This window comes from Zalophus californianus, chromosome 12, assembly GCF_009762305.2.
Source record: "Zalophus californianus isolate mZalCal1 chromosome 12, mZalCal1.pri.v2, whole genome shotgun sequence".
Taxonomy (NCBI): Eukaryota; Metazoa; Chordata; class Mammalia; order Carnivora; family Otariidae; genus Zalophus; species Zalophus californianus.
Genome location: NC_045606.1, coordinates 22,132,206 through 22,153,891, shown reverse-complemented (window position 1 = coordinate 22,153,891; position 21,686 = coordinate 22,132,206). Strand labels below are relative to the sequence as shown.

The 21,686-nt window shown below is 40.9% G+C and overlaps 1 protein-coding gene across 1 annotated transcript in view; it reads left to right on the top strand.

Moving 5' to 3' along the window:
- The window catches only part of MAGI2 (membrane associated guanylate kinase, WW and PDZ domain containing 2), a 555,911-nt gene that overhangs the window by 279,090 nt on the left and 255,135 nt on the right, over positions 1-21,686 (top strand). The window contains exons 7-8 of the mRNA XM_035723209.1: positions 4,647-4,768; positions 6,692-6,874. Coding sequence (XP_035579102.1) covers positions 4,647-4,768; positions 6,692-6,874 — 305 coding nt within the window. The remainder of the gene's footprint in view (positions 1-4,646; positions 4,769-6,691; positions 6,875-21,686) is intronic.

The following is a 21,686-nucleotide window of genomic DNA, read 5'->3' as shown; positions in this document are numbered from 1 at the left end:
CAAGGCCACATACAGAAAAAGAGACTGCCACATAAATCTTACCAGGCAAGAAACTCCTTTTCGCACCTTCTCAGTTTCTACCTCGGGGAGATTGCAACCCTCATAGCACAGTGGTGTCGCCTGGGAAGCTTTTTTAATGCCAATGCCTCTACCTCATTCTGAGATTATGGCTCTGTTGATTTAGGGTGGGCCTGAGTCTTTTCTGTTTTTGCTTTTGTTGGTTTGCTTGTTTTTAGGCTCCTTGGGTTCATTCAGAACTACAAAGCACTGCCGCATAGGAACTTATTTTAAGTTTCCATTCCATAGTGAAAGGAGGGAGTTAAGCTGCAAGTGAGTGAACAGGAGAGCAAAGAGAGAAGGCAGTGGAGTCCCATCTTTAAGCATCCTAATCCCTTTGCCATTCCAACATGGAGACATCTCACGTCAATTGTCCTTCCTTTTTGTGAAGGAAAAATGGGGTTGTTAGGATATACCCACTGCAGAGTATCTCTTTTATCCCCTTAGCTCATGCCACCTAAAGATTAGTAAAATATGACAACAGACTAGATATAATTAAAGGGTAAGAACTCTTGGTAGCACCCCAGGTTCTGTTTTATATGCAAGCTAGATGAAATAGCTAGCAATTATCTCACAGAGCCTAAACAATGAGAAGGATGGTGGCATTTGTCCTTCACATGCTTTGTTCACTTTGTAAGACCCCCAAATCCTTGCTAAAAGGACTTGAAACTATTCATTTGGAAGCACAAGCAAGACAAGGCTTTCTTATTCAGCTACAATCATATTTCTTTGTGATAGGCCTTTTTAAGCTTGGGAGCATTTTACATTTTAAATGAATGTCTTCATTTGTGACGATGTGAATGTTCTGTAGCAATTAGTTTAGGATACTAAAGCCACACCCAGCTTCCACTGTCTGTGAGGTACAAGGCATACCGACCAGTTTATTGGTATTTTCATTCCCTGTCAACTCTAGAAACTCACTTTGATGATGAATGGAGTATTTTCAAAATAGTGCCCATAAAACAGGTGGCAATACGTTGACTTTTCAAAGGAAATAATTACATGCAGGTGGCAGTTGGAGGAACCCAACTGTGTATAGAAATGTATTCCAGAACGTTCTTGTAATGTATTTTCTGAGGATAAAGTTACTCGTGTGATGAACAGTGACCTAGCAGAACAGAAATAGGACAGGAAATGAAGAGAGCAGATCCTTCAGTACACTTCAAAGCTGTTTCTTGGTTGCTCAAAATCACTAACGTATATTAGTAAACAAGTCTTAAAACACACACTCATCATTTAGCTATTTAACAAACAAAAATACCATCTTGCATTGTAGCCAATGCGTAGCATACAAAGATGAACACATAGAACCTGTATACAGGTGTGCCTAATCTATAGAAGGAAATAAACATGAAAGTCAGTTTTTAAAAGACAATGCGACAAAGTTATGATAGCTTGTGAAATTCATTATTGTGAAATTATCATTTAGGATATTGTATGCTAACTACATCAGGGAAAGCTCTCTATCCAAGACTTGGGGGAAAAAAAAAAAACATAAGACTCAGTAACAGGAATACTATGTCCTCTGAATGTCTTGGGTTTAACTTAAATACTCTGAAGAATATAACCAGTTTCTCTCTCCCATTGAATTCGCAGCTTGAAAGCTCAAAGCTAATTTATAACATAATGCTAGTAAACAAGTAAGAGCCTATACGATCAATTTTGTCTATTGATCTTCTACCTAGATTCAACTAGTGTCACCCTGATTTTGTTTACTTTCTGTTGTTTTTGTTCCTTAAAAGTGCTGCAAATCCTCCTAATAATGAGACAGGTTATAAGAAAATAAATAAATAAATAAACTGTGAAAAGAGAAGTCTGTTTAAGGTTTTATGAGAGCCAAGGGAAAGAGTGTAACATAGGCTGGCCGTGTTGCTAGGGGAGGTAGGGAAGGAGTCCTAGCACAGATGGGAAAAGCATCATCATAATAATGACCCTGACAGCAGCCCTTGTTAATAATAGTAATAAAGAATAGCTAGACCTTGAAGAATAAACAATAACTAGACCTTCCAATTGTGGGGTCCTCCCTATGTATCTGTGCTTTGCAAGCATTATTTCTCTGATCTGCACAGCAGTCCCAATAAGCAGATATTAATGTCCTCATGTTCCACACGAGAATACTGATGCTTCTGGAGCTGAGTAATTTGTCCATGATGCCACCTCACACCCAGTTGTCTTGCTTCAGGCGCTGCCGTATCGCCACCCTGAAAGTCACGTGGAAGGATAAGGGGATTGACACGGTGTTGTTGACCAGAGGAGCTCCGAGTATGTCCAAAAGGGGTGTGGGGTCTTGCAGCCGAAGGGGAAGCTACAGAGATAAGGAAGGGCAAAGCCAGGAATAATACTTCTTTAGGTAATAGGCAGATTTCAAAGGATTTTAATAAGAGGGTTACAGGAAAGTGGAGAACAGGCAAGAGAGGCCTCAAACTCTGATCCTTCTGAAATCCGGTGGGGCTCTCAGAGTCTCCCAGGCAAAGAAGCTTTGAAAGATCACGTGCCATCGTTCACGACGCGCCACACATCACGGTGACTCCTTGGTGCACAAGAGCATTACAGGAGTGTTTACGTCCAATGGGAAATAACTTTACGTAAGACAGATTTACTTTGAACTCCAACCTGGTGACTTCCAGTACCAAGGGAGGTTGTCGTAAAGCACCCGCCTCCTAAATAGCACCAGAAGCAATGTTAGAGAAAGGGCCTCATGCTCTTCAACCCCCCCCCCCCCCGCCCCCAGGTCATAAAGCCTCTCCTCTGGACTCAAAACACTGACAGTGTTGGTGATGAGAACACGGTGATGATGGGGGCAGGTGGCTCCTACTAGTTACTAAACCAGCATTCATTTCTTCCTCGAACCCTCACAACCTCCCCAGGAGGAAGGCAACAGTATGTCCACATGACAGATGAAGGTTTAATCACACAGCTAATCAAGAGGTAGAGCTAGATTTTGAATCCAGGGCCAATGGACTCCTCCAGAGCCTGTGTGGCAGGCAGCTACCCTACCCTGCCTCCCGCGAGGAAGTAATTAGATACTGCAGTCATCTTATCATGTTTCTGAAGACTGCTTTTCTGTCTCTCTAGGAATTATCTGACTTATAATAATAGAAAATTGGTTGTTGAGACTTTGCTTCTTTTACCTCCTTTTCTTTCTTATACGTACTTTTAGAAGACATAATGAGAGGATTCCGTGTGTGTGTGTGTGTGTGTGTGTGTGCGTGCACATTAAATATGTGTGCAAATAGGGAGCCTGGGTGGCTCAGTTGGTTGAGCATCTGCCATCTGCTCAGGTCATGATGTCAGGGTCCTGGAATCAAGCCCTGCATCAGGCCCCCCGCTCAGCAGGGAGTCTGCTTGTCCCTCCCCCTCTGCCCCTCCCCTTCCTGCTGGTTCTCTCTCAATCTCCCTTTCTCTCTCAGATAAAATCTTAAAAAAAAAAAAATGTGTGCACTTGCCAGTGATAACTCATACATTGAAAAGAGAAGGTGTGTAGATAAGAATTGCATTTTAGAAATAGACATGGTCAGATCCCAGCCTTGCCACTTACTGGGCATAAGATTTAGACCTCCTGTGTGTCAGGTTCATTGCCTTTAAAATAGCAGTGTTTCCAACTGAAGACTGTTGCTTAACTGCATTGAGAAAATATATCTGCAGTACTTAGCACAGAGTTAAGTACTCAGAATTGTTCATTCATCTTCTAACTCCTCTTTGGTTTTTAGGCTTTCCTACCATAATTCAATTTCTATTTGTACAAAGAACAAAAACCAGTGTATATGCCAGCCCTCCCACGGGGGCATTTATATCCTAGAGAAAGAGCTATGTGTCACTGCCACTAGGCAGCATTGTTGGTTCTTACCCTCTCCACGGACAAGGAGCTCTAAATTTCATACAAGAATTCATTAGACTATAAGGAGTCTTGTAAGGGATCCTTATGCTATCAGCCCTCAGGTTAGCTGGTCCACAGCTGTTTCAAGCCACTCGGAGTCTGCTATCTATGAGTTTATCATCTCATGATGTCAAATGTGAATACCCTCCTTTTGATTGACATGAGCATCAACCCCCCCTACAAGTATTCTACGACTTCTGCAAATATCCTTGGGAGTCTTTCCTTCTCTATCCCAGCCCTTCAATCCAGGTCTGTCTGACTCTAAAAAGTGTGGATGCTGGTTGCTAGTCATCAGTGGATTTAACTTATCTTGTTAGATACGGGGACTTTGCAAAGCTTAGATGATACTCTTTGCAACACAATTTGGTATAAATTTCATTTGCTGACCATTTATTTTGATGCATCAAACTCATCTCAAACTAACACAGGAGACCAGAAAGCAAGTGCACATTTTAGTTCTTTTGGCAGAGTCGTGCATAATTTAAATACAATAACGTATGATCGAGGCGTTGAGAACTCTGCTCCTATCACCGAAATGTGTGCTGTACGCAGGCCAGCCCCAGCAGAGGCCTGACCTCATGCCTGGTGGGGCATTTGACAGCTCACGTAAGGTGTCCCTCCCTTAATCACCTGCTCTCTTGTAGAGCTCTACATATGTTCTCTTAAATGACTTTGCCCCACTGTTATCCTAATTTGAAATTTTATTCTTCAGCCACATAAATAGAAGAACACAGTTTGAAAACCCTGTCCTGGAAGCAAAAAGGAAGCTACAGCAGCATAACATGCCCCACACAGAACTTGGAACAAAGCCCCTGCAGGCCCCAGCTTTCCGAGGTGAGTACCATGTCCACCCGCCACGGCTCAAAGGGAAAAATGATCTACCAAACTGCCTGCTCTTCCAAATATGCCTTTAGCTGGGACTGTTTCAAATAATCAATCTGCTTTCCCCAAACCCCCTCTCTTAGCTTTAGCTGGATGTTTGCTTTGCTCTGTGGATTAAGTTAAAGCCTCTGGTGGTACCTCATAGGAATGTGCAGCAAGGCGCCAGGTGGAGATTCATGGGTTTTGACAGTAGTACTTACTGTAAAGTGCAGATTCATAGAGACTCCTAGGTTTGTCCTCAGAAGACTACGCACAAGAATAAGGCTTGTTTTCCTTTGTGACAGTAGATGGCTCCTGGTGGACATTACCTAAGCCCACCTCCACCCGCTCCCGCGCGTTCCCTGAGAGGTCGCGCAGTGCGAATGACTTGTCTTACTGTCCGCGGGACCGCACCGGGAGGCCCTGGCCCTTCGGTACGTCCGTCCGTCAGTCCAGGGCTGCCTGCTGCCCTTGCCCACACCTTGGAGCCCCGTAGTGGGATGAGTTGCTGCACAAACTTTTCACGTCTTGTGGGCTCTTACTCATAAATGAAAGCATGACTACCACACCCCTTCAGCACAAGTGCTATGAATGTAAAGGTCTCACGGTAACTTCTCTCCGACCGTAAATGTTACATTCATAAAGGAAACGTAGATGGCAAGGCCATATGCATTTTTCATTTGCATTTTAAAGGAAAAAATGTAAAATAAACTTAAATATAAAATAGAGAATGATTATATTTAATTTTTTTAGTGCAGATCTATGTGATGTATAAATACATGAAGTAAAATTCTAGTATGATGACTCATTGTATCTATTACATATCACCCAAGATGTAACAGCAGCAAAAGCACCAAAATACTTAGCTAAGTTCCTATGTGCAGTTTGGCTGTTGCAAACATCAAATCATATCACCGAAAATGTAACGACTGAATGTATGCGTGTATGCACATGTATATACTTCGTGTGTGTGTATGTGTATATATACACACTTGACTGAGAGAGCATTTAAAGCAAATATTAATTCTATTTCCTAGCATGACTATTATTTTTAAAGCATTTAATATGTTTAGGAATATGTTTATTACAGATCATAGCTGGAAAAGCATATTATGTAACAAACTAGGGGCCAACCTAAATGAGTGGTTCCAAATTACGGTCAGATTATTTAGGTATAGGATTTGAATGTATCAACATATTGTTACAAAATGAGTTACCTTTACATTCATAATGATATATAGAAATGTTGGCTTGCTTTTTCCTCACATTTTAGAGTATACTAAACACTTTGAGGTCAGTAGAACTTTATCTAGTTATCTTTATAGCATCTCACAATATAAGCAAAAGTTAACTCTGTCCCACATCCAGGTGATCCTTCCAAATAGTTTAGATATTTGAATAGATGGTAGCATTCCATGGGTCTTATTCTTTTAAAAAATAAAACAGTCCATCCTGGTTTTCCAGTTTGATCCCTTCAGAGTTTTGTGCAGGACCAGCCACTCATGCATACCTCCTGCTGGGATTCCTTTAGAGCAAGACGAAAGCATCCAGATGTGTCTGGATGATTTGGACTCCTCTTTATCTGTAGGCTTTGATGGCCTGTTGATTTGGCCCTTTTTTAAAAGCCCAAGAAGGGCTAATTTGGTGAATGCAAACACTGACTTGACCGAAAATCTACAAACCACACAGCTTTTCACCTTTCCTGGATGCTTGGGACTGCTCTGTGTTTGCAGGAAGTACTAAAAATTCAGCTCCTGCAGTCACCACCTGCTTGCTTTTACTACAGGAGACACCCACACTTACCCCTGGGATGGCTGCTCAGGAGCTGGCTTTCCCCTGTGTAAGAACTTGCCTTAAATATGTTTTTTCTTTTTTAACTTATATTGGCCAATGTAGAAAAACCACTCTTCACCCGGGATGCATCCCAGTTGAAGGGAACATTCCTCAGCACCACCCTAAAAAAGAGCAACATGGGTTTTGGATTCACCATCATTGGTGGAGATGAGCCTGATGAGTTTCTGCAGGTGAAAAGTGTGATTCCAGATGGGCCTGCAGCACAGGATGGGAAAATGGAAACAGGTAAGGTCCTTACTGCTTTAGAAATTTGTTTTACAACATCTTTCTTCCAGGCCCCCCTCCCTGCCCCAAGGCAAAAAGGAGGAGCTTCTTTCTGTGTTTCTAATTTGAAGGTCAAAGATCGCTTCACTTTAGGGAAACCAGAAATTATGTTTCTCCTAAGTTTAGGAGTATCAAATTGAAGTATTTTGGAAATAGCTCTAACTATCATTTTTGTCTCGTTTTTCAGACTGGCCCTTCTACTTGCTGGATTTAATGGGCTCTTGAGATTGACACTTTTCTAATTTATTTTTAGAGTTCCTTCTTAGAGATGTGATTAACTTTTCATACTATTCTACCTTATATTCAACCATTGATATTTTAAAATTTGTATTAATCTTGTGATATTCTCATGCTGAAATGCCCAGGTTAGATATTTAAATATTCATGCTCATCTCATAGAAACAAATTTTGAATGGTATTCATCTTTATATGTCCCCATCAATGTTTTAATATCTAAGGTTTTTTTCTGTAGTTCTTATGAATCAATTTTCACATGCAGTTGCTTGGATGTCTATCAAATTATAATCAAAATTCATTTAACATGGAGATATGGAGGCAAATTGTTAAAGGCACAAAAGCATAAAATATGAAAGGTCCACAGTGGTAGAGAAAAAAGTAATGAACTAAGTCTGGTTTTGCAGTTTGATTTTAAATTCTCCTACCTGGCCCATGACCTTGGATTAATCCCATAACTTATAAATGCTAGTTTCCTTATCTGGGAAAAAAACAAAAAAAGAAGAAATCAGATTTAATCTTGTGTAGTTAAAATACTGATTCAAGAATTTTGTAGCGTTGTTTTTGAAATACATTAGAAAGAATATTATAAAGTGCAGTAACTGTATCTCCAAAGAACCGTATCACCGTTAACACATTTTTCACAGTGTGTATTTAATTTATGATATCAACTCGCCAAAGTTAATGTGCCCTAGTAGATATACAAATTAGAGAATTACTTTTGAGGAAAAGTTACCACATCTATGTCGTCTGTATATATGTGAATTGTTGTATTACCATTTAGTAAATGGTTCCTCCAGAAATAACTGCTTTTCAAGGTCACCTAATGAATATATTTGTCACTCCCACTCACTAGTGGATAATAATCCATTTAATAGGTGTTACATCTCCTTCAAAGTTGAGCGAAGTTTGAAACTAAGCCACCACATTTTTCAAACTCTACAGTTGTAAAAATCATGTGTACATAATTTTCTGTAAGAGTTAAGTTAGAGCATGTCCAACTCTACTGTTCATCTGGTGATATTTTACTAAACATCCACACCTTCATGTTGCCAAAAAATCACAGAGAAACATCAAATGACTCAACTAAAAATCATCTTACTGCCTACAATTAGCATAAGAGGAAATTATAGAATTAATACCATCTTAGTAGAGGGACACAGATCCCCAAAGCTTTTGAACTTCAGTGAAATACTTAATAAACCTATTTCTTTTCATAATAAGGAATAGTTATTTTTTTTCTCTGATCCAACCCATTAGTCCATGTTTCAAAACTAGAAAAGACTTTTTTTCAGTATAACCTTAAAGCAAAAAAAGACATTTGCACAGCAAGGGTTTTTCCCTTCCTACTCATTCTGCTCGTTTGGTATAACACACACGCGCGCGCACACACACACACACACACACACACACACAGTCTAAGCTTTTATTTGGAATTTAGCAGATTTTCTTCATTTAACATAGTCACAAAACAGGTCCTAACAGAAAGAAGAACCTAGGATTTAATGCTATCCACTGTCTCGAATTTATTCCTATTCATTCATTCATTCATTCAGGAAACATGTGTTCAGCTCCTCACTTTCACAAACATCACAGTCCTTAAGGGCGACAAAGATGGGTAGAACAAGACCCGGCTCTCAAGGGGTTTATGTCTAGGAAGGGCCTCCAATAGATAAACAGGTAGTTGTAACACAATATGAGTAGGATGACTCTGCGATAACCCTGAGGTTGGCACGAAATCAGGAGAGTGGGAGGAGGAAGGAACAGAAATGTTTAAAAAGAGAAGTGTGTTCCTCACCATGTAATCTTACTGGGCTTTTATAGAAGTGATAATTTCTCTCATCAGAAAAGAATGCCATAAAAGGTTGAAATCTACTGCTTATAAAATACTCGGGAAATTTAAATGTTTATTTTTAATTGTGAGGTAATTTAAAATAAAATGTAAACACATTCTGTGGTATTCCGTAAGTAGTAATAGGAATGGCTGCTCAGGTCATTCAGCTAATATTTTATGAATATCCATATGTCCCAGGCATTCTGCTAATTATTAGGGATGCAAAAATGAAGAGACAGATGTTTCTATCCTTAAGAAGCTTACACTATAGAAATAATGAGTAGCAAGTTAATGAATATTTACATCAATGCAATAATAAAAATATGTACAAAGTCCAGAAATAAGCCAGAGGGATGGGAGATTGAGTCCATTGGGAGGTGCTTAGGGAGGGCCCTGTAGGGAAGATGATGCCTGACAGAGTTTTGAATGATGAAGAGGTGTTTGCTAGGTAGACAAATAAGGCGAGCCACAGGAAGAGGAAACAACAAATGCAAAGGCACAGTAGTGGGGAATACCTAGGTAAAGATTTGTATGCCATCCCAGCCTATGGCAATATTCCAACTTCAGTAGGTATTCATGTGAACCATCAAATAAAATGATAATCATAACTGGTAAAGATGAACTATTATGACACGTAGGCAATATCGAAGAATAGTATGTAGTCATATATCCTCAACTAAAAAACATAGATTTCATAAATGCATGAATACTTATATATAAAATCTTTCTCATATAAATTTCTCATATAAATTTCCAACCAATTAGGCATAGAGCTTTACTCTACTGGCTGATGTTTTCTTGATTTGTGTGTCCCTAGAACCTGAAACAGTGCAAGGCAAAGAGCATGTGCTCAATAAGTATTTGTTGGATGGTTGGATGGATGGATGGATGGATGGATGGACTGACTGGTGGATACACTTAGAAATTAAGAAGTGAAATTTGAATTGGCTGAATTCCACTTTAACAGCATAGCCTGGTCAATGCTAATTGGACCAATAGCGTACCATTAAAGCAAAAACAAACCAACATTCCAGTTTCTAGAGGGAATTAAAAAGACAAAAACATGTTAGGGACAAAATTAATTTCCTTTTTTGTAACGACTTCATCTATAAGTGAGCCTCAAGATTTTTTTTAAATAGACACTACAGATAGAGTGATAATCATTAGTATTTAAAAGGTGCGTGGTCTCAGGGCGCCTGGGTGGCTTAGCCAGGTGAGCGTCCCCCTCTTGGTTTCAGCTCTCGCCATGATCTCTGGGTTGTAGGACCAGCCAGAGTCGGGCTCCAGGACCAGTAGGGAGTCTGCTGGAGAGTCTCTCTCTTTCCCTCAGCCCCTCCCACCACTCATGTTCTCTCTGTCTGTCTGTCTCTGTCTCTCTCTCAAATAAATAAAAAAATCTTAAAAATGGCGAGTGGTCTCATTTGACATTGAAATATGCATGAAAATACTTGAATCTATTTTTCTAGCTCTAGGTTATTTCTAATTTCGGCAGAGAAATGTCAATAGTTTGTGTGGACGCAAAGAAAGATCCACTCTACTAAAAAGTTGACCAAGGGTCCTACACAGTGAAAACAACAGTAGGATGGGAATTCTTTCTTTCTCAGTCAGCACTGATTCATGGGAAGGGGTGGAGAACAGGGGAAACTGAGGACACTGTGCCCCTGGCTGCTTTTTGAAAACTAATTGAGCCAATCCCCAATGGTCCCATGATGTTCCAGAAGAAGCTTTCTTCGAAGAAATTACCATGGTGCCCAGAAACCATCCAACGTCTGATTATGAAGTGTTCTGCACATCCTGGCAATCATTTGTAGGCACCAGAGATCCTGGTAATATTCTTTAAACTATTTTTAAAATCAAGATTGATATACTAAGGCTTACATAGAAACTGCAAAGTCTTGAGAGTTGTTTATCTAGCATCCTTCAGTTACAAAGCTTCTCTTGTTACATGATGTTTCCTGTTTTTCCCGAGGCTAATTTTTGAATCACGTCTTGAGGTTTTCAAGAAATATAAGAGGGAGGGAAGCTGGCCTATCTCTGACGTGCTTCTGTAGGTAGGGGTTGAATTATGAGGTCACTCACAACCCCTTAGATTTTATTTGCCCTCTTCTAAAACATATCCATGTTATTAGTAGAATGGCAAGAAACTGGGAGACTAGCATCCTGACATTCTCTAGCTCCCGGCGTTTCTCCATTTCAGCAGATCACTGTTGCTGCCCTTTTGCTGGTTGCTACCTTGTTCTTTGTGTTTCTGGAAGTAGAGGCATAAGATTATGTTTGCAAGAATCACCCGGGGAGCTTTTTAAAGATGCAGATTCCTGTGCCCCTGTGCCTACTGATACCCAATTTCTGGAAGTGGTCTTTTGGGCATGTGCATTTATACACTTTTTTAAAATTTATCAAATCAACCCATGCATGTGGGAAAAAAAAAATCACATCAAAATATTTGTAATGCATAAAATACCTTCTGTCCTGCTCCTCCTCAACCTCCAGGCCCCTCTGGGGGCACCCTCCAGAGGCACTCAATCAGTTTGTATTCTTAGTGACGGTAAATACCTTCACACCTCCAATTAATGTGTTTATACTGTTGTCTTGATTTAACAGATTTAGGCATGACCTATATTTACTTCCTCTTAGAAAGAAATGAAGATTTAGCTCTCGTCTCCCCACCTGCCTTCCCATATTTTCCCAATAGAATTTTACAACTAATTTTAGTAATACTGTACAGTTTTTGCATTACCATGGCTTTATAAATTTATTCACTGACCCCAGCAGTGTACCATTAGTACCTCTTTCCCCTTAAACAGCTTTGTGGCGTTCTGCTTTGTCTTTCTCTCTGTCTTGCAGTATCTTTCTTAAGATAGTTATTTGTTTTTTCCTCCCAAAGCACCATCACATTAGGTAGGTCCTCTAGTGGGTCTTCTTTTTTCTGGGCATCTTTTGTCCTCCTGTTCCTGTCTGAGGCCAAGTGTTCATCTGACCCTTGGGGACCTTCCATCGTGTCTCTCCCCAGCAGAGTCCACATCCATACCCCTTTTTTGCAGATGCTCATTTTACTGGAGCGCAGTCGAGTGTGTTATGATCTTCAACTGTCCATATTTAAAAATGAAACTGAAAAGTTTCCCTAGGGTTCTTAGCCAGGGACAGAATATGAACGTCTGTTAAATGGGAACTTTTTTTTTTTTTTTTTTGGAGACACCCTCAGTTTTTGACTTGGGGTAGGTGGTGGGAGTTCTGCAAAAAGTGCCACCAGCAGGATTATATATTTGTATCAAACCTTCCTGGGATTCTGCAGACCAACCGAGGGCCCTTCTCGCCTCTGTCCCCTGCGCCCCCCCCAACACACACACTCCAAGAACACATTAGAACAGAAATCAGCAAATGCTTTCTGTAAAGGTTCAAATAGTAAATAGTTTAGGCTTTGTGGGCCAGGTGGTCTCTGTGACACTGTTTAACTCTGTTGTCGTGAAAGCAGCCTTAGACACTACATAAATAAATTAGTGTGACTGTGTTCCAGTAAAATGGTATTTACAAATACAGGCAGCAGGTTTTGCTCAACGGGCCAGAGTTTGCCAACCCCCCGCTCTAGAATAGACCTTCCGAAACCATGATAAATTAGTCATCATGCCTTGATTTTCATTCCATATTCTTAAAATTCTCTTGAGCTGTCATGTCATATAATGGCCCCTCTCTGTTATATAAATGGTTTCTCTCAGGTTCTTTTCATTGCTGGGGGTTTATGCATTTTAAAGTCTTTGTTAAAGGGGATAGCCATGTGTATTCAGTCTGTCATCTGGAACCAGACATCTTAGAATCTGCATTTTTACACCCACTGAAGTTTGAGAACTACTGTATGGAGTGGTAGATAGCAAGAAGACTCCTTTCCCATCTACTGTACAACTTAAACATTCTCCATCCTACGCTGACTGCCTCTCAACAGAGCCTATGCTCAGAATTGCTTTCATGGAGTGTTTATGAATATGCCTGGGCACTAACTTTTGGAGTAGAGTCTCTGGCCATCTACCCAATAGAACAAAGCTGATTACTTCTTATGTTTGTCTTTCATGTCAGCCTAGGACATTGACTCAAGAGCAATTTCTCACTCCTGGGAGATTTTAACCCTGTTAATTCTCTATCCCATAATTCGCATTACCTGAAATCTTAGTTATCCTTTTGCTTTCTAGGGAACAGCAAAGATTAACCTGAGGCTGTGGGTGCTGTGTAATCAGACTGCTCTGTTCTCAACAGAACAGTTACTGCCCCTCGTAGGGCCGGCCCTTCGGTACTGATTCTCCAGTTAATGGTCACCCAGTGGTTTTCCACCCTGGCCTACCCCAGTTTTATTTGATCTTCCCTAACCATTGCTAGCTCCTTAGCAGTTTAGTGAAATTCCATGGTTGTTAATTAAACATCTCCTGAGAAAGAGTGTGTGTAAGAGAAAGCCCGAGATGTAATTCAACAATGTTTTGTGTCTCATATGCCCTCTACCTGATAACTTGTGTCCAGTGCAGGCTTCCTTTTGAATTTTGAGCATACTACTGTGTTGGTCTGTCCCAGCTGCTCTCACATTGACTGGCTTGCCGTTTAAAACGCCTCAGTGAATCAGCCAGTTCTTCATCACCACCCACCTCCACACCTCCACCTCAAGTGTTCACATTTAGATGGTTCTGTCCATTTCCAGAGGCAAATGAATGAAACAGAGAAATGTCATATTTCTATCTGAAGTATCTGTTGAGTTTTCTATTGCACACCACACCAAAACTCAGTGACAATCAAACATTTACTCATGATTCCACATTCTTGCCTGGGATCTGCTGGGTGGTTCTCATCTGCTTCACTTTGGGACTCTCATGGGGCCACAGTAATGGAGAAACCCTGCTGGGCCCGGAATGTGGGGGGTGGTTTCACCCACAGTTGAGGCCACAGCTGGGATGGATGGCACTCCCCAGGGCTGATAAGGGCTCTCTCTCTCCACGTGGTCTCAGCAACAGGGTGCCGGGGCCAGTTTCCTTGGTGGCCTAGGGCTCTAAGAAAGCCAAAGGGAAACCTGTCATGCCTCTCAGGGCCTAGCCTCACACTAGCACGGCATGACTTCTACCCCTCCTACGGATCAAAGCAAGTCACAGGTCAGCCCATATCCAAGGGCCCAGAAACTGGCCCCATGTTTTGATGGGAGAAGGGGCAAAACATTTCTAGTCATCTTTTGTCTACTGCAGTATCCTTCTGTGGCTTCCTTGTTTCTGAATTACTTGACTTTGTTCAAACTTCCCTCAGAAACTTATCATTGACTTTTGTGGATACTTTACCTTTTTTTTACCTTTCTGGCACAGAAGTGTTGATAATGGGTTGCCTTCCAATTCTCCATCATGCTACGAACAAATAGCAGTGAATCATAATACCATGTTCCAGGGAATATGAACAGTAAAACCACCAGGTCTCCAGCTCTAGCTTTCTGATAAAAATAGAGGAAGTGGTTGCAGTAATTCATGGTGTAAGATCTAACAAAATATTCAGACTCAGATCTATGTCAGATAATTTTCTAAATTACCTGTTGATATTAGACATTTATGAGCTTTCAATGCTACACACACACACACACACACACACACACGTCTTGTGCTCTACAAAAGCTAGAAAATCAAACTGAATTTCTAGCCAGCTGACCAATACTAATTTCTCCAGTAAAGAAGAAATAAACTGTGCTTGTTTAGCTTGTTAATATATTTACTCTTGATTCTTTCCAAACACACCTAACTTTTAAAACCTTACTTCATTTTGTTCAAATACCTAACATCTCCCCTGCAAGCAACGTGGCTTTCCAGATTCATCACTGAACATCTTGCAGAGAAGGCGAGAGCCACAGTAAACACTGTATCTTCTGTCCTCCTTTTAAGATGATATATTAGGTAATACAAATGCCATCATTGACACAATACTTGATTTTGACTACACACCAAACCACTTGAAAGGCGTAAAGCATTGTTGCACCAATTCTTAAAATCATAATATGCTTCAATAACACATTTGGTTTTAAAAAAGAGGTCTTTGTAACCCAAATAAGTGCTATTTGCCGTGCCTCTTCTGGCACATTTCTGTCTTTTCTCTCTTTGTCAATGCCTCGTGCATCGCTGTTTATGACCTCTTTATTTAAAATCAGAGTCTCTGGGCGCCTGGGTGGCTCAGTTTTTGAGCATCTGCCTTCAGCTCAGGTCATGATCCCCGGGGCCTGGCATTGAGCCCTGCATCCGGCTCCCTGCTCAGCGGGAAGCTTGCTTCTCCCTCTCCCACTCCCCCTGCCTGTGTTCCCTCTTTCGCTGTGTCTCCCTCTGTCAAATAAATAAATAAAATCTTAAAAAATATAAATAAATAAAATAAAATCAGAGTCTCGATAAAAGCTCACTTGAGAAAGATTAACTACTCTACAAGTTCTATCTAGTTTTCATCTCTGCCCCAGGCTTAAGAACTTGATTCTCTTTTTAGCACAGATAGAGCAAAGTTTGTTACTTTAATTTTGTTTCTAATTTCAGTATTGGTATCCATTTGGGTGAGTCACACAGTAATTGCGTTAATGACATTCATGACCGTTGTACCTCTTAACACCAAGGAAGTCAATACACTTAAATGTACTTTTATCGCTATTATTTTTAAGTTATTCTGCAGAAAAGCTTTGCATTAATTTGCAGTACACGTGCAATGCCCCCCCCACCCCAGGAGCTCAAGAAGAAAGGAGGTGGGGCTCCTACTCAGCCTAAGAGCCCAGCTCAGAAGGGTACTAGATGTTATAGCACCAGAGATGTTACATTAGAGTAATCTTACTGGGTCTGAAGTTGGCGATTTAAAAATCTGAAAGCTTATCATTTAAGTTTAATGGAAATGGACTGGAGATTATGGGGTTAATGCTGTCTTTTTATCACCCACTCCATGGAGGAAGTGGTTGGTTGTCAGGATATCAGTGAAAGGTTTTCGGCTTAAATTAGACCCATTTGAAATAATGGTATCATCTAAATGCATTCAAGAAGTTTTTATCATTTTACTTTCTTAGGTCTAGGGCCAGGATCCCAGTTCCCTTGCTTATAAATGAAACAAAAGTATCCAAATGGGTACAAAGAGTACCAGATTCTGGTGTCTGGATTGGCATGTGTGTTTTTATAGACAATGTTAAAGTCATTCAGTTCCTATTACTTCCCGTCCAGCAACTAATGGAACTGAGCCTTTGGTTCATCAGGGAACAATCTGTTCTTTTATAAAAGGTGCTTGTTTTCACCCACCCTCTCCTTCAGCAGACTTGTAAACTCTTGTTATTTGCCATCCCCCCGCCCCCAGCACCTAACCATAAGCTCTCTAGGTCAGAGCCCATGTCTGACTTCATCAGTAATAAATTCCCAAGGCATATTTACTACCAGATGTATGACATATATTCAACATTCAACTTGGTAATTGAACAGTTGAAGGGATCTATCTGTGCAGCACTGATCTGCTTACATGGCTTACTATGAAGGCATAAGATTTGCTGTAATGATCATAGATTTTTCTATGATTATTTATGCTCCCTTAGAGAATTATTTAAGGCTTTTGTCTAATTTAAGCAAACATTTCATTAGATGAGCTATTACATATAAAGTACTTAGAATAGGGCATGACATATGGAGTCATTCGAAATTGGTAACCGTTATTAATATTTATAAGACTATCTTCCAATAAATTGAAGGAAGCTTTAGTATTCTGGGAGTGAGAGATATACAAAAAGAGTTAATGAACAGCTTAGGATGTTCACCATTTGGACCCCAGGAATGAATGATTCTGTATGGACCACTGACAACAAAAATCTCTTGCTTCTTAAAGTACGTTTTAATTTCAAAGGAGGTAATCAGAAAATTGTTAGAATTGTGGTGCCATGTTGACAACTCTTACTCTGTTGGTAAACTGGCAGCTGAAGTAGGGCACTCAACCTCTTGTGTGTGCATATACCACTGAAACTTGGGCTGGGATGCCATTTAGGCATGCCACTGGATTCTGACTCCTGTTTACTAGACACATGTTGGAGACATCACTAGCCTCATTTTCATTTGTTTAATGAAGTTTCTCACTTTTTGATATTATAACCCACTCCAAAACAAAAATATGTCAATCCCGAATCATAAACAAAAAGAAAAGTCTAAAGAGGGTAAGATAGTTGGAAAATGTCTGAGGCAAAATATATGTTTCTGTTAAAAGAAATAATACTCCCTGAATCAAATATCTGTATAGGATATTGGTACATATTCCTACAGATTGTCATTTGGGCTCGTAAGTGCTCAATGAATGGTTTAATTTCCTAGATACCCATATATCACCACCTACAGATATGTGCATATAAGTGAGAAAAAGAGGCAAGAAATATGTCTTCCACTGTTTCCTCAGTTAAGTCTTAGATCTTAGTTCATAATTATAAATCTCTTCATGTTCTAAACAAGAAGACTTCACTGAAGTCAACAGAAGATAAATTGCCATGCAGACCTTTGTTTATAAGTGTAATTCTGCTAGTTTTTGCAAGCTGCCAGTGAAATTAGAGATGGAGCACGCTGGAGTCTGCAAATATCAAAGCTGCTGCAGCTGCAGAAACATGATTCCCGTACCCAGTGTAATTAATGCGCCTCTCACATGCTCCAGCTGAGGATTTGCATGAACTGACAGGAGCACACACGGTAAATCTCGTGTCATCATCTCATTTACTACTTTGTTCGAAAATCCAACTCTGTAAGGTGAATTTTGCATCTCTTAATGGCAAGAACTGTTGTCAGAAATGAAAACATTTCATCACATAAACGAGATATTGACAAAAAAAGGGGGGAACTTTGTTTCGCAAAACCAAGATTAATAACCTAGACCTTCTTTCTCCATCTTATCACCTTTGTATTCCTTCCCTCTTTGTTTTAAAGTGTTGGGTCCTGAAATTTTCACTCCTCTGGCTTCTTTGTTCTTCTTTCCTGTTTTCTCACCTGACCAGGAAAAAGGCAAAAACTGGATCTATTTTCTCCCAAGTTCTCATGAGAGAATGAAATTTAGGGCATGAAAAAACAGACTTAGATTGCCATATCTCTAAATGTAATATGAAGCACTTAACATACTTTCCAGCATCGTGATGGATAGACATGCTAGGTAGCAATACTGGCATGTTTTCGGAGCACTTTCTCATGGACTTGTATGAGAGTGTGATCCTGAATTGGAACATAAAATCTTTGAAGTGTTAGAGTAATGAGGTTGGGGCTAAATGTAGCAAGAGCTGAAATTATACGAATCCATCCTGCGTGCATGAACGTTCCTGGGAAATTATACAAATCCATCCTGCGTGCAGTGAACATTCCTGGGAAATGGCTGTTGTGGCCATTGACATTTGCCTGCAGGCTACATCAGTAGTGACAGGTGTAATCTCAGAATTTACAAAGTAGGACCTCAAGTACAAACTAAAAGATACGGAATTGTTTCCAGTGTTTCTTATCAAGCCTGGGTCCTTGAGATTTTTTTTTTTTTAACAAAATGCAAAGGTCATTTTTCCTTTGGAAAAAAATAACCACCTACCATTTTCTAGAGAAAAGGTGACATTTTTCTATGAAAAGGAGACATTTTGCCCAGAGGCGAGTGGAGGCAGTTTCTGGGATTGCCTGACAGTGAGTTTACATAAGAGCAAAGCAAGATGCCGTGCCTCTGGCAGAAATGACATTTTTCTCCCTATTCAGAGTTGCAAATTCTAAAAAATACAAAACTGACTTTCTGGTGGTAATTCTGGTCTCTTATTGATGTGTGCAGTGGCATTACTAATTAATGTTGTGAACGCATGCCATGCTGAGACCAGACAAAGATGGCGGACGGGGAACTGAGCCCTGAGCTAGAAGTCCAGTCCTTCACTTTGGATTTCTGTCACTGACTAATTTTGTTCTGTTTCACCTAGCACCTCACTGCACAGCATCAGTATTCGTGTCTATCAGTAATACTCAAAATAGATACATCCATTTACTCATTCATTTATTCAGCAAACTTAATCATGGGATGTTAAGTTGGGGCTTTTCATAGAACTGGCTCTGGGTCCCATCACCCTCCCCCGTGGCTACTGTGGAACTGCTCTACTACAATAAACTGCCCCCCCTTCTCTATATAAACAGAAGCTGGAGAGGGAAAAAGAATCTTCAGCATAGTTTTCCTTCTGTGGGATGCAGTGCTTGTGCTGAGAAGTAACCCGGTAGTCCCCATGTGAAAGGGAGGGGTGCTTCCCATCCCCATTTCAATCCAAGTGAGGAGGGAGGCTCTAAAGAAATAATCGCTCCTTGAAATTGAGATTGCAAAACAAGGAGAGATGGTGTTTTGGTTTCCAAATTGGGCATCTGCTCAGGCAGTGAGCGGACTTGCTTCCTTTGCCCATCAGAATAGGAAAGAAGTGAATTGGAGAGAGGAGGGAGGATAGAAAACACGACAGCGAGGCCACTGCACCCAGTACCTGGTGTGGCAAGGCTATGCCAAGTTCTCTGTGGTTGAAAGAGACCTTGACCTGAGCCAACCATCTTCCATATATGGCTCAGGAGAGCCACCCTGGGCAAGGAAAACTCAGCATCAGCAGGCTGGGCAGCGCTCCAATATGGCAGCAGCTGATGGAGATGAAAGAGGTCAAGCTTGAACCAAATACTGCACTAACCCTGGGATGAATGCACAGACCCATCCCATGAGAGAACTGGCCCCTAAGCACCTGCCCCTTCAGTGGCCAGTTACCATTCCCTAGACAGGCAGCCGATTAAATAAAACCGGCCAATTGCAGCCATTGCAGCCAACTAACTAAAAAAGACTTCCCCTCTGGAAGAACTAGACCTTGACAAGTAAGGGAGGGAAGAAGCAGTCACCCAGGGGCAGACCATGTGTCCCCCACCTCAAAGCTACCAGGATCCCAGCATGAGCCCATGCGGAGGGTAGGAGGAAAAGAGATTAAAATCAAGTTTAAAGTTGAGGTTTTAAGGAGCCTAGGCATTTTGTAGCCAAAAGTGACTCCAAAGTTAAGAATTTTCCCAAGCTATCATTAAGGAATGGGAAAAGAGGGTAAAAACAGTAACTGTAGGAAAAAACCTACTGCACATTTTTACCCCCCACCCCCAGATGAGACTGCTCAATAAACATGCGTGTGTACAGGGAGTGCCCACCACACGTCAGCCATCCTTCCAGGTCCTGGGGACTCATGGATGAATGAAACAGTCTCTGCCATAAAGGATGGCACAGTCTGGCAAAGCCACAGAAGTACGTGAGCAATTTCAAATGACACCTGGAGATAAATACTGGAAGAGATGTGTACAGACTCCTGAGGATTGAGTCTCCCACAGGAGGAGAGGGTGTAGCGAGAGGCCAGGAAACGTTTCACCGATGAAGTGTGATTCAGAGGCCTGAAGGGAGATTATGAATTTATTAAGCATCCCACGTATGGGGAATATAGTGTGCAAAAGTGCAGGCAGCCATTCATTCAGCAGGCACATACGGGAGCTTTTACTATGAGCCAGGAGCTGTGCCAGGTAGGATATTGGCTTATACGATGAAAACAGCATGATCCTTGCATGGGTCTACGTCTAGGGGACCTGGAAAACCACGGGCTGTTTGTTATGCCTGAAACCGAAGAGGCAGCAGAGAAACAGAAGTTGAGGTGAAAGGCTGCCAGGAGCTTAATAGGGTAGGGAACTATACAACACACTTAGGAGGCACAGAGGGGTTGCAAGCAGGGCTGCAGCCTCATCAAATGTGCATTTTAGAAAGATCTGGAGTCAATATAAAATACGAATAGACAGGAATCAGAAGAGAAGTTAAGAAATGTTCAGTATCTCTTCCGTGTCCCTCCCCACACCCACCTTCCCCGGTTCCCTTTATGGACTCTACCAGTTGGGCTCCGTGAGTGGGAAGAAGCATCTGGCCGTCAGAGGCCCGAAGACAGTGAGGCGCTGGTACTTAGTGCCTTCGTTTGTTTGCTGCCAGGTTGCTGTGTGCTGGGCATCCATCTTTTGGAAGCTCTGCTCTCACAACCACTGGAGGAGAAGAGGAAATGAAATGGAAAATACGTGGATAGTGTTCCTTCTTGTCTGAGTGAATGAGATGAGTGAAGAATGAGTTAAGTACATTTGCTTCTTTGGGTTTCACGCTGGAGCAACTGGGTGGACTATGGTGACTTTAAGACAGAAGCAGAAACAAATCTGGAGTGTTTTAACCTAATAAGAATGTTTTAATTACTCTCAGGTCATGAGGAATTGAGGTAATATGTGAATAAGGCTTCTATGAGGTTTATGTTTCTAAGAGTCAACATCTATATACATTTGAACAATTGTTCAAAGACAATTAAGTTCTCAATTTTGTAATGTGTATTTTCTTTGTTGAGTGTTTTATTTTATGATTCCCTTTTTGATTTTTTTTTTTCAGGGAGAAGTGATAGCAATAAGATTTATTTTATATTGCCAACAAAGTTCATGCTTGTTAACAACTCAGTGGGATGGGAGAGGGAAAGAATTATATGCTAAAATCTACAATGTAGAGAGGATGCATAGTGCTTCAGTCATTGAATAGCTGCCAAAAGGAGGAAGAAACAGCCTTGTTTTCCATCACATTCTTCTAGGTTTTTCCAGATGGGAGAACAACCACAAATGGGTGAAAGTTATACAGAGACAGATTTTGATTCATTATAAAAAATAGCTTAATGACAGAGCTGGGTTG